Source organism: Ostrea edulis, chromosome 5 (assembly GCF_947568905.1).
Source record: "Ostrea edulis chromosome 5, xbOstEdul1.1, whole genome shotgun sequence".
Classification (NCBI taxonomy): Eukaryota; Metazoa; Mollusca; class Bivalvia; order Ostreida; family Ostreidae; genus Ostrea; species Ostrea edulis.
In genome coordinates, this window is record NC_079168.1 from 69,928,465 (window position 1) to 69,942,477 (window position 14,013).

At 36.2% G+C, this 14,013-nt stretch overlaps 2 protein-coding genes across 3 annotated transcripts in view; both read left to right on the forward strand.

Moving 5' to 3' along the window:
- Positions 1-3,265: 3,265 nt before the first annotated feature.
- LOC125650112 (membrane progestin receptor beta-like) lies at positions 3,266-4,597 on the forward strand. The gene has a single exon (XM_048878086.2). The coding sequence runs from the start codon at positions 3,510-3,512 to the stop codon at positions 4,476-4,478; it is 969 nt and encodes a 322-aa protein (XP_048734043.2). The 5' UTR covers positions 3,266-3,509; the 3' UTR covers positions 4,479-4,597.
- A 5,859-nt stretch (positions 4,598-10,456) lies between these two features.
- LOC125650574 (echinoderm microtubule-associated protein-like 6) overlaps positions 10,457-14,013 on the forward strand; it is a 48,951-nt gene continuing 45,394 nt past the window's right edge. Inside the window, exons 1-3 of one of the 2 annotated variants that reach the window (XM_056165363.1) lie at positions 10,457-10,744; positions 13,004-13,163; positions 13,356-13,454. In XM_056165363.1, the coding sequence (XP_056021338.1) occupies positions 10,548-10,744; positions 13,004-13,163; positions 13,356-13,454 (456 nt within the window). In that variant the 5' untranslated portion in view covers positions 10,457-10,547. The remainder of the gene's footprint in view (positions 10,745-13,003; positions 13,164-13,355; positions 13,455-14,013) is intronic. The other variant, XM_056165365.1, reaches the window with a different exon arrangement.

Sequence of the window (14,013 nt, forward strand, 5' to 3'; positions counted from 1 at the left end):
AGGTCAATACAAGGCTTCGCCACTCAGCTCTGTTTTTTACTTTTGCCTCTGTTTCTCCCCAAGTTAAGTTAAGACTCTTTAGCTCATTTTCAACCGTCTTTCGCCAGGTTGTTTTTGGTCTTCTCCTTGGTCTTTTGCCTGGTGGTGTCCAACGTAGATCCCTTTTTTTGTATTGTTGTTCCATCCCTTCTCAAGACTTGTCCAAACCATCGGAGTCGTTTTTGTCGTATCTCTTTGATAATGCAGGAGGAATCTGTCAGTTTCAGGAGGTTTGTATTTGAGATGGTATTTGGCCAAAATATTCTGCATATTTGTCTCAGGCAGTTGTGGTGGAAACTTGATAATGATCTCATGTCTGTTTTGGTGACTCTCCAGCATTCACTTCCATATATTAGTACTGATTTTACATTGCTGTTGTATAATTTAGCTTTAGTTTTCCTGCTATATTGATTTGATTTCCAGATAGGTCGTAACTTGTTGAAGGCTGTTCTTGCTTTTGATAGTCTAGTTTTGATGTCCTTTTGTGTAGAATCTTCGGTGCTTACCACTGATCATAGGTAAGCAAATTTGTCTACTTGCTTGATCTCGTTACCATTGACTTTCAGTCTACTTGAAGATGTCACATTAAATATCATTTCGTCAGTTTTATTTGCGTTCAGTTGGAGTCCTACTTGGCTTGCAAAATAGCTGAGTCTTTGTGTCTTTTCTTGCATATGATCATGCCGAGATGACAGTAAGGCAATGTCATCAGCAAAATCAAGGTCCTCTAAGATGGAGAAAATGGACCATGGAATCCCTCTTTTTAGTCACCTGTTGTTTTCTTCATGACCCAATCGATGGCAATAAGGAATAATATAGGCGAGATAATACAACCCTGTCTTACTCCTGAGTTCACGGTAAACCAGTCAGTTTCTTTGTTGTTGAGTAGAACTGCACATTCAAATTTTGTGTAAAAACATTTCATGAGGGTCACTATCTTTTCTGGCACACCATAAGCTCTTACTATTTTCCAAAGGCCTTTTTAAAGTCAATGAAATTCACATAGAGAGGTGTTTTCCATTCAATTGACTGTTCAATAATGTTTCTCAGTGCAAAAATTGGTTTTTGCAACCTTTCCCTTTTCTTTGTCGTAGGAAAATATCCAGTTCTTCATCTATCCTATCGAGGAGTACTTTGCAGAAAACTTTGCTTGGGACTGAGAGCAAGGTGATGCCTCTCCAGTTGTCACAATTTCCCAAGTCCCCCTTTTTGGCAAGTTTTACAATTAAGCCTTTTGACCAGTCTCTTGGGATCTCATTTTTTATCCAGATGGTATTGAAAAGGTTGTACATTGTGTCTGTTGTAAGATCAGCTTTAAGTAGTTCAGCTTGAATTTCATCTATGCCTGAAGCTTTACCAGATTTCATTGATTTGATGGCTTTGGCTATTTCTTCTTTTGATGGTGGTCCAGTGTTTATATTGAGGTCATTTTGTTGTTGTATTCCCTCAAATACTGTAGTTGGCTCTGGTCTATCAAGAACATCTTTAAAATGTTGGAGCCATCGTTCTGATTGTTCTCTCTCTGTTCTCTCACTTTGCCATTGGTACTTTTCACAGGTGGAATTTGGGTGGACTTTCCACATAGTTCTTTAGTTATTTCATATACGGTGTTTATTTACATAAATAAATGTTGAATAAATGATAGTATGGCCGTTTGAGACAGTTTTTCCTGATCCAGTCCATCTACATTCACTAACTCCCATGATAGAAACTTGATATCTTTCCATTTCTTTGATGACCTGGGCTGTTTTTGATACTTGGTACATGGTCCTTACGTTCCACGTGCCAAGCTTGATGGTTTTTGTTTTGGGATCCTTGAGGCTACAATTCCTGCATTCGGACTCCCTCTGTGTGCTTTCTCCTTCAACATTCATACTGTTGTTTAGACCTAAACAACTCGTTTCCTCAAGAATTCCTGCTGTATTTTGATTTCATGTATTCATTTCTGTAATAAGGCTGTTTTTATGAGATGAGGTTATTAGCCTCATGCCCAACCCCCACCTAGGAGGACCAGGGTTTTTCGTCTAGGTTTCCTTCCTATAGATCTGTTGCCTTTCAGGGCTCACGAGTCGAAATCTGCCCCGATTTGTGTAGAGTTTTCTCTCGTAGTTGGGTTACCAATTCAAGGTTAACGGTCCTCATCTAGCCGACTATTTACACATAGCTGGGGACTAGGTTTGCAGACCCCAGGGCATATCCACACACCGGTGGGCCATGCATGTCGTGCATCTGGGGGCCTAGTCACCTCCGAGACCCTGTGGTTCAGCCTGGGGCCGTGGGGTATCCAGTTTACCATCCGTCACCTCGAGGAGGAGTCCATATCTGGCCACATAGGTCTTGCTGTACGAGAGGTTATAATTGACATGGGAGGCTGACATAATCTGATCCCACTTTCGCAACACAAGGCTGATAATCAATGGCAGGGGTGAAAGCGAGAGCGACAAGCACAAACACTACAACACACTGCACTGTGCGCATCATACGACCATTTGACGGATATTGGAGTTGAGCATATTAATAGAATTTGTAAACTGTGCAATAGTAATAACAGAAAATGAAACTCACTTCCTATGGTTGTGCAAATGTTGTGAACAAGAAAGAGAATCCCTAGACAATAAATTATTAATGTTACATAACTTTGATTATAAGCTGATCAATGATGACAATATCAGGTCAAAGTTATTATTGGATTCCAAGTCCTATAGTGTATTGAAATGCCTGTCTAGATTTATTGAAGATGTGTCTAATAAGAGAAATTTCCTTCAAGCAACTGACTCCAATATGTCTACATAATTTATCATGAGAAAGTCCTATGACTATTCTTGAATATATATATTATGACTCCATATACTATTCCTATATATAAGGTACCTATCATGGTCCCTTTAACTCACGAACACCTTATATGCAGTGTATTATATCATCATATGATTTTGTCTGGTGCCATATTCATGCATTCAAATCACTGATTGTATTTTGAATATTATTGTTTGTTTATTGCCTTTGCCAGTACATATTTATTGTGCTTGTGCAAATAAATCATTGTCATTGTATATTGGCGGTTTCGTGAAATTGTAAACTGTAAAAGGCCTAAGAGAATGTGCAGGAATTATAACGTTCACTAAAAGCACTGACCCCTTAACTTGATATGTAAACCTGTATGTTTCAAAATACAAAGAATAAATGTCCTTCCATTAAATTGAAGGAAAAAAAACTTAGATGGCGGATAAGGACTTTATTGATACATCGTCATGATAACGACATGTGTATGGTATGTTTTAACATGAGCAAGCACATCCAGGTTTGGCAACAGCTTGTTTAAACAGAAATACATATTTATTGAATTTTTTCACAGATCAATTCATAGTTTTAACAATAAAGTTAATTTTGATACTCCATTTGCAAGCAAACTATAAAATGTTACTGATCAGACCCGCAGAAGAGTCAAGTCTCTTTGTATCCAAACCAGAATGCGCAATATCGGATGTTTCCCGGCGACAACAGAAGCAGCGAACGTCCCCATGGTTTTGCACGAGCCGGGAATTTTGGCGCGATACAGGCCTATCAATCAGCCTTGGCGGTACTATTTCTGCAGCCTCTTCCAACTTCATAACGAGACTGTCAATGTCTGGACTCATCTCATCGGCACCGTCGTACTGTGGACGGTCCTTGAAAACTATTCCGACAGATATGATATTTGGAACAGTAACAGGCCATTGTTGATTTTCGGCGTTTGCGCTATGACCAACAATCTCTGTAGTTCTGTTGTACACCTGGTTCATTCAAAATCGCCGACTGTCCATTACCACGCCATACTGATAGATTACATTGGTGTAGCTGTCTATTCATTCGGTACTGGTATTATGACGTTTTACTCTAACTCCGACCGACAACTATACGATATTCTCCAGAATTATTACATGCCATTTTTGGTTGTCGTGACGTGGATCAATTTCACTTGTGTTTCCACAGCAAAAGTCGTATGTGGTGAAGATCCGTATTCTATCAAAAGAAAGGTTCTTCAGGTGGGATCAATGTCACTTCAAGCTGTTCTTGTTATTTTGCCGTTTGCCCCAAGGTACTGGCACTGTTATGGGAACAATGTGTGCTCCATGTCTTCTTTAAATCATTTAACAGTTTGCATTGTTTTCTTTGCATTGGAGGCTTTTTTCTTCGGTTGCCATCTCCCTGAAAAATTGTTTCCCGGGAAATGTGACATCATAGGTCAAGGACATCATTTTTTTCATGTCCTAGTAACGACCAATCAGATCGCACAGCTCCATGCAATAGTTGTAGACTTTGAAGATGGCATGTCGGAACACTGTCAGCTCGACATAATCACTTTGTGGAGCTGTCTAGGTGTATTAATGTCAGCTATATTAGTAACTTTTATATTTTTGCGTCAACTTATCCCTAAAGATCCAAGAAAGCAGAATTGATTCCAGAGTGATGTTCGTTTTTGATACCGGTGTAATCATAGTTGTGATGTTGAAAAACTGTATCAGTGAAAATGGGCGTTGGTCCACGGGCACCTGTTTCTTATCAAAAATCTATACAGTGCGTGTGTATGTATATATTCTTAATAAGAACAGAGTTCGAAACAAGTGTCTGTTCATACAATAGCTATCTGAATATAATTAAAGCTATTGATTTTGTTGTTGTAACGCTGAATAAAATGTTTACAGTGCACAAATTTATATATGGACGTCTTCACACACGTTTAACTTTGAGAAGGGCAGGCATAAAAATATTTCAAAAAGTAATAGATTTTGTAATCTAAATAGAAGACGAATTTCATTTTATTTTAAAATGTCCCTTTTACAACGGTTTAAGAATTGAATTTTAAAAAAATGTGTCTTTAAGTTAGCAAAGCTTATTATAGTGTAAATAATACAAAAGAACTTAATAATTTAGGAAAGTTCCTACAGCAGGCTATAAAGTTAACATATTCATGTAATTTATGAAAAGCTGTACTTGCAACGACATATTATTCATGTGTATTGTTATATGTATGTTGAAATGCATTGATTTTATATCCTCAAAATTGTATCTGTATGTCTACTCACCCTCTACCAGGGCCGTAAATTACATGGAGGCGGAGGAGGCAGCTGCCTCCTCCAACTTTTGAGCCAAAAAAAAATAAATTAAAATGTAAAGTTCATTAGAATTTATGTTGTTTCCAATAACTAAGAACATGATACCTCCCTTAAAAAGCATTCCAAATCTTTCTTTTAGAATGAGTTAGTCAAGTAACATCTTAGAAGGCCCTAGAATCAAGGATTTTGCACGAAACGTGTTCAGTGTGCACAAAATGTGGCCCCCCAGACCCCCGCCTAATTTCCTGCCTCCTCCAAATTGAAGGTTAATTTACGGGCCTGCTCTACTGTCTTATTTGTATATATTTGTAAATATTTTGTATTTATAACCGATGAGTTGTATAAATTAAGGAAATAAAGAATCTGAATATAATTTAATTCATGGTATACGGAGGCCGGTAGGTGACAGGGTATAGAATAAATATTCAGTTAGCTGGCGGTCGCCACTTTGAACAGTATTGAACAGTATTATCTGGCGGTCGCCATATCAATTAACTGGCGGTATCCACTTAATTTATCTGGCGGTCTCCACTTGCTTAAACTGGCACTATCATCTGACGGCCGCTATTTGATATTTATATACATGGCGGCTGCCAACTTTAAAAAAAATCACTTCGTACTGCTGAGTGATTATTTTTGAAAGATTTAGAATGCTTGCCAGATACGTAGCATCGTTTTTCAATTAAGTGTAGGGGCAGTCGGAGGAGAAATTGTCTTTCAAGTACAATTGTTGACAATCAAAAAAGGAACCTAAAATTTCTCTTGTGTCCAAACTTCATACTCCTATATTGGACTATTGGAGGTAGGTAGGGGGCTATGCGAAATGCGAATATTTGTCAGTTCTTTCCCCTATTTCAAACATAGGTGGCGCAAGACTCGTTTACGTCCTTGTTGACTTCCGGTGTACATAGATTTATGAGAGAGTGTAAGGTTTTTGTTGTGCAAACAGGGAGCGGGGGTAGAATTCCCGAGAAATGAAGCTTTTAAAAAAAACAAATTGGTTCATTGTCATCAAATGTGACAGCGACATAGATCGTTTTAAGTTGCACTCAGCGTCGTGCGCTAGAAACACCAGTCAGAGTCTTCAGTACAGTCCGACTTCACAGATATCAGATGACGACTTTGTTGCAGAAAGTACATGTATTTACGGTGGGTTAAACATTTGCTCTGTAGATCGTAATATTCTGCATTAATGTTTTATGCTGAAATTTTATCTATCCTTAGTGATACAGTCATCAATGATCTTATAATTCTATGACTCTCACCCCCACCCCCACCCCCACCCCTTTATAGACTAGATCTATAATCGAACAGGGAAAATTTGAGTCATCAATATATAAACGAAGTATGGTACAAAAATATATTTAAGATGTCATTTAAAAATTAATTTTAGAGTTAACCAAGGTTGTCAAAATATGAATGAACGCGATTGCTAACAGCAGCCCCCCCCCCCCCCCCCCCTTCCGCCGTCACTCGGTACGACGACGCGACTGTAATGAAAGGGTGGCTATAATCAGACTGTAACTGTAAGGCAGTGAATATTCCTAGGTCTTGTTTTCGTTTTTGATGACTTGATTGTAAATTAGTTTCAACACTTTACTTTCATTGTTAATTTTGTTATAATTCAAAAAGTGTTGTAAAATATTGTTTTATTTCAGGGAAAACGAGTCTGGATTCTTCAATACATATGACATTAATCAAAATATGCGATGAAATTGCCAAACTTTTATAACTTATCAAAGTGTGCATTATCATGGTTATTTTGTTATGTCATGTTGATCAACTGACCCACGGAAGTACAGTCCAATTCGTCCCAGTCTTAGCCTATTTTAACTGTTGACGCAAACGAAAAGAAAAATGCATCTCAAGGGATTAAGATATTTCTGAAATTTTTAGAAATAAAGTTTGAATCATATCTACTTTTATCAAAATTAAATACAAATTCATAAAGCTATAAATTTATCCAAGTGAAGTAAATACAAATCCCACTGTCATATATACAATGTTGTGTTTATAATAAAAGCCATACATAGGCCTATTGTTCATTGTGGTTTTTATTTTAAAAAATCAATGCATTACATTTTTCAATATTCATTTGTAACTTCGATTCCAATCTGAAGTATGAACGTTCAAATTGACCTTCAAATTGAAAAGTGTACTACATTTGTTAAGTGATGTATTTTAGTATTAAATCATTCATATCATGAACTTTCATGGTACATATAAGCATGATAAATCCTTATACATGAAAGTAAACATGGGTCAAATTATGTAGGCCTACATCAGTTTCCTGCAACACCATGGACAAACTTCATTTGGATACAACCATTCCTACGCAGGATACAGACGCTTTTAACACAGATTACAACCAACTCATAGTATATCAATCATAGCACATGTATATGGATGGAGACGTGAATTTAGAAGTTGAAAGAAATTATTGTACAGCTAGCATATGGGGTAGTAAAATTTTGACCTGCCAATTTTTATGCTCTCGCATGCCCTATGGACTAATAAAAAATGTTAATCGCAAGGACTGTTTACCTACCGTAACGTCATCACGTAAGTGATATAAGTTAAACACGCAAATAAACTGTTAAATGTGAAGTTAAGGGTTATGATATATGTACTCTAGGCTTATATACATCGATACCTTCTCTATCGTGAATTTTATTTTATAAAGAGAAGTTATACATATACATTCACTATTACTACGCATTTTAACAGCTTTATAATAGAAATTCAAAGATATATGAATATATTTAATAAATGATATTCTTAATCCGCGATCGTGAGGGGGGGGGGGGGGGGGGGGGGGTTGGGGGTTCCATCTTATTGTTTTAAACATATGCAATTCAACAACTTATAAAGAATTATGATGTATGTAAACTTAATCACGAAGTAGTTTATAGTGAAAAACGTTCAATGTGTATTGAATGTCTTTATATTTAATCGATGTGACAGAGAAAATTCGGTTGCAGCTGAAACTCTCAGCGTGTTCTCCTTTCTGCCCAGAGAGTCTTGCATTGCGTTTTCTAAGTTCGTCTCTAAGCGCAGTGAGGTCCTACGAACCGTAATCCGCATTCGTTACTAAATATTCAACAACTTTCTAATCTAAACGTGTCTTTCCGACGCTCTCTAAAGTTGAGGTTAGAAACGCCTTGGACGTTAACGGATCGTGCGCCACCTGTAATCAAGGGCGAGTAATTTGAAGTTTTATTTGCCATTCATCAGTTTATTCATTATTACATTTTTACCATTCATTACTACCACCAAAAGAGTGGGATGGGGGTTAATCCGCCAGTATATCTTATTTAGTTATTTTGCATGTAAAAATAACTTACGGGGTAGGGTGGGGCCACACCCGCACATCAGATCTCCAGATTTTTTCCGCATTTAGAATACGGGGAAAATGTGGACGGGAGTATTGGGACTCTTTTTCCGGATAAATTTTTAAAATGTGGAAATGAGGGAATATGGAAATTTTTAATAGAAATATGGAAATATGTTAACAGAAATACGGAAATCTGTAAAAATAAAAATAATAATAATAATAATAAAAAAAATAATAATGCATAAATACAGAAAACGAATAGAAATACGGAAATCTGTAACAGAAATACGGAAATCTGTAACAAATGCAGAAAAAAGAAAACTCTTCAATAAACTTCATTTAAATTCTGTAAACATTTTTATGAACAGATAAATTGATAAAACCAAACATCTGCAATCATGTGCAGTTCTTTGATTTATTCACTTCGACACTTGTTCAAAAGACGAATCAGAGGGCTATGGAGCGCCAAATTAACATAAACTCAAATAATTGAAGATATCTTCAATTATTTGAAGATATCATCAATTCATTTGATGCGCGCAACAATTGAATTAAAGATCTCTTTAAGTAATTAATGATATCTTCAATTCTGAATTATTGCGCGCATTAATTGAATTGATGAGAGCATTAATTCTTCAGCTGATTTGATGCTCAATTTAATTGAATTAATGATATCAACAATTGAATTAATGATATCAACAATTGAATTGATGCGCGCTACAATTCAATTGAAGAGAGCAATAATTGATATAACGCGCGCATTAAATCAATTGATGAGAGCAATAATTGAATTGATGCGCGCATTAATTCATTTGATGAGAGCAATAATTGATTTAATGCGCGCATTAATTCAATTATTGCTCTCTTCAATTGAATTAATGATATCTTTAATTCATTTGAAGAGAGCAATAATTCTTTTAGAGAGAGCAACTATATAATTAAAGATATCTTCAATTCAACATATCCACAATTGAATTAATGATATCTTTAATTGAATTGTTGCTCTCTTTAAAAGAATTGATGCGCGCATTAATTCCTTATACAAAAGCATTGTAAATGATTTAAAGATATCTTCAATTGAATTAAAGAGATCATCAAATTATTTAAACCGAGCTCTAAATTAATTATTGCGAGCAATATTTCTACTAAATTGATGCTCTCATCAAATGAATTGAAGAAAGCAATAATTGAATTAATGCGTGCATCAAATCTATTATTGCTCTCATTAATTGAATTAATGCGCGCATCAATTGAATTGAAGAGAGCAATAATTGAATTAATGCGCGCATTAAATCAATTATTGCTCTCATTAATTGAATTGACGCGCGCATTAATTCAATTGATGAGAGCAATAATTGAATTGAAGCGAGCATTAATTCATTTGATGAGAGCAATAATTGATTTAATGCGCGCATTAATTCAATTAAAGAGAGCAATAATAGAATTGATGATGTCTTCAAATAATTGGAGATATCTTCAATTATTTGAGTTTATGTTAATTTGGCGCTCCATATGAATGATAATCTACTAATTAATTTTACTTGGCCTAACAGGTATTAATAATTTGTAAATATATATAACAAATCAATAACTTGTTTTTTACAAAGTGATATTTTGTAACTTTTACAAATTAACAAAATCGATTAACAATTTGTAATTACAAATTGATAAAAGAGACTGATGCGGCGCGGCCCTTATAAGATTTTGAACCTATGTCGCAATCCTGTGGGAACAATTTTCTATAATTCAGGAAAATCTAGAAATAAATTAAGGGAATACTTTCACAATCTGATGGATCAATGATGGTGGTGGCGCCAACGACAATCTTAACCAAGACATGTTTTCATTCTGTTTTACTGAATACAATATATACAAAAAATCATTTAAAAATTCGAAAGCAGTAGTGACATCCACTAAAATAATGTCGGGTTTGATGTCTCAGAGGGGAGATTCCGTAAATAATTTCATTGGTCCCTTATATCACGTGGGGGGAATTCCTCTGTAAACGCGGCCGCTAGAAATGTGGATTCCTGTTGGTGCATGAATCGCCAGTAAATTATTTTGAGCATCAGTGCAGAATGGCGACTAAAACTGCACCCAAGAGCCAGCTCAGGCTGGAATGGGTGTACGGTTATCGGGGTCATCAATGTCGGAACAATCTATATTACACCTTTAGCAAAGAAGTGACCTATTTTGTAGCCGGTGTTGGGATTGTTTACAACCCTAGGGAACATAAACAACGGTTCTTTCTTGGACATGATGATGATATTTTGTGGTTAGAATTCTTTGTTTGCATTTTTAGAGATAAATGTCAATGAATCTTTGCGTAACTCGTGTAATGCATTGATTTTGACAGTTTTGAGATCAAATGCAGGTGTGTAATTCGAATTTCCTCAAATTGAAATTTAGCACTACAACAGTCTGGGATCTATATAAAAGAAGCAATATCAGGGTTGTCACTTGGAGTTATTGAAGACGAGTCCCGGACTCGTGGTTTATAAGCAGCTTGAGTCCCATGAAAATTTGATGAGACCCATGCATATATTTAATGAGTCTTTTTTATATAAGACAATTAAAATGGAAGCAGTACAAAACATATCAATTTTAAGATTTATTTTTAATCATTCACGACTTGACCTCAGATGACTAATTGTCCCCGCTAACAGAATTACTTCCCCAAATATCCTATCATCACAACAACCCTATTCAATGTTAAACAGCATTTTAATCAAATTATTATTGTGATATAAAAATAGATGCATACTAGTTTTCTTTGCCGACGATCTGTAAAACCTACCAAAATTTACAAACTCAGTGCATACAACTTTCGATTCCAATAAAAATGGCTATCGGAAGACAAACATATTCAAATATAGATCCTGATTTGTAATAGATAAATAAATTCTTAGATAAGAAATAAAAATCAATAAATGCCAGTGGCAAAATGTTCTTCATTTTGCATCTTATCTAATTCTTTTTAGTATAGTATTCTAAATTCACACCTAATATTGACTGACGCTAAACACACAAGTTGAATTGGGACACTGAACTCGGTGGTATTATCTCGGTTCACTAGAGAATAACGTTCTACCTAGATTTTTTCCTACGAGTTTTAATTAATACACAATATCAGGGCTTCTAAGTAAAATTATGATTTTTACTCAGAGTCCGTCACTGTCTGAGACGCATCCATGGGATTCGCCATATCAGACAAACTTGTGTCCCAAATGAATTTTGTGCATCTATGACACAGATTCTTAATATGTTAGTGACAACCCTGCAATGCATGGTGCTCTATTGTACCTCAGTGCCATTTTTTTCTTGCGTTGTCCTCTCTCTGACCCTCATCATCCTCAAGGTCCCCCATGTGCTGTTGCCACAAAGTGAGGGTGGTAGAGTGAGAACACACCAATGTTGGGGTGATATTAAGATTTAAGGGAACTTATTGCCCTTGCATTCTCATTCTTTCGCCCGTGTGTTCTCGCTCCTAGGCTTTGTTACCTAACAGAACGCATAGGTAGGCATAGTTTTTTGATAAAATGAAAATTAATATACAAGAATGTTCAAAAGTACTGTTTTCAGGGCAGGTCAATCTGAAAGCATGAATTGATGCTGTTGGTCCTAGTTCAGCCTAGCAAGTCAAACTAAAAGCACAAATTGATACTGTTGGTCCTAATTCAGTCTATATCATTTTCCTAAGTCCGTCAATAACATATTTCTAAGTAAGAATTTAAAGTTTGTTGAAATTTGTTATAATGGGGAAAATCGGAAGATTATGATAAAATGTGTGGATTGTGTTGTAAGCTTATGGGTGTAACCACCACTGTGTTTATTATTTCCATCAGTAACAACTTGTTTATTGTTGCAATTCACCACACACTGTACACAAACCTATGTTGATTGCAGGACCCAATGTTTTTCAGAACCGTATACATGTTGAAAGTCTCAGTAAAGAGTTTGTATCTTCATTAGCGGAAGTATAACAATATTTCTTGTCATGTCTTTTAACCTTGATAAATTTGTAGGATAAAATTTGGAAAGATGGCACTTTTCCGCATTTGGAAGGGGTCACAATTCCTCTAAAGAGAGCAGGAAATTCTTTGTCCCTGAAACTCTACAAAATCATCAATGATCCAAATTACTGTTGGAATGGTTAATATATTTTTTTAAAAAACAATTTTGTTTATAGATATTCTTTCTGTGCAGAGCTCATGACTGCTTCCCTTTACCAAATAAAGGGAGCTCGACTTTCTTCTCCTGCTGTTCCAGATTACCAACCAAAAAAACCCCAACTAACATAGCCTTGACTTTCACTTCACTTAAAAGTCTTGATTATTTTGAAAGTTTTTTGTTTCACTTTTATTTCCTCCAAGACTTGATTTTAAAATGGGAAAAAAGATAGCAATATGGGGATTTTTCCTGCTCATTGATTTTATTATGAGAGGTTTGTGATGAGTTTTATTGATTATTATCCACCCTACAGTGAGTAGACTAGTTCTGTATATATAGATATTTGGGTTTGTACTTTGTTTAGCTTGGCCCTTCACCCTGACAAGACGATGGTTGCCACTGGTCAGACAGGGAAAAACCCGTTTATCTGTGTGTGGGATACAGCTACCATGGAAACCATCTCCATCCTCCGTGACGGACACCAGAATGGTATAGCAGCAGTGGGTTTTGATAAAGAGGGAGGGGTAAGTATGTTTTAAGAAGGTGGGGCAGTACTCATTTGTGTGATTTTCTAAAGAGAATGTGTAATAGCTGTTTTAAGATGGAGACAGTTTTGAGCTATTCTGGAGAACAAATTTATTTTTGTTGTGAAATTAAAAACAAAATGTAGGTGACATCACGGAAATGTATTTAGTTGATGTTATTGTATGTTTCAGCGTGTGGTGTCTGTGGGGTTGGACCAACATTCCACCATTAATGTATGGGACTGGAGGAGAGGCAAGATCTTGGCTACTGTCAGAGGACATTCAGATAGAGTAAGTCATCATTGTAGGTGGTACCTCAGACATTCAGTAAGTCATCATTGTAGGTGGTACCCCAGACATTCAGTAAGTCATCATTCTAAGTGGTACCCCAGACATTCAATAAGTCATCATTGTAGGTGGTACCCCAGGCATTCAGATAGTAAGTCAACATTCTAAGTGGCACCCCAGACATTCAAACAGTAAGTCATCATTGTAGGTGGTACCCCAGACATTTAGATAGTAAGTCAACATTCTAAGTGGTACCCCAGACATTCAAACAGTAAGTCATCATTGTAGGTGGTACCCCAGACATTCAGATAGTAAGTCAACATTCTAAGTGGCACCCCAGACATTCAAACAGCAAGTCATCATTGTAGGTGGTACCCCAGACTTTCAGATAGTAAATCATCATTGTAGGTGGTACCCAAGACATTGACATTCAGATAGTAAATCATCATTTTAGGTGGTACCCAAGACATTGACATTCAGATAGTAAGTCAACATTGTAGGCGGTACCCTAGATAACAGAGTAAGTCATCATTCTAGGTGGTACCCAGACATTCAGACAGTT

What these genes read in the sequence shown, in the direction of transcription:
- LOC125650112 (XM_048878086.2), top strand. Translation starts at nt 3,510, where the DNA reads ATGCGCAATATCGGATGTTTCCCGGCGACAACAGAAGCAGCGAACGTC.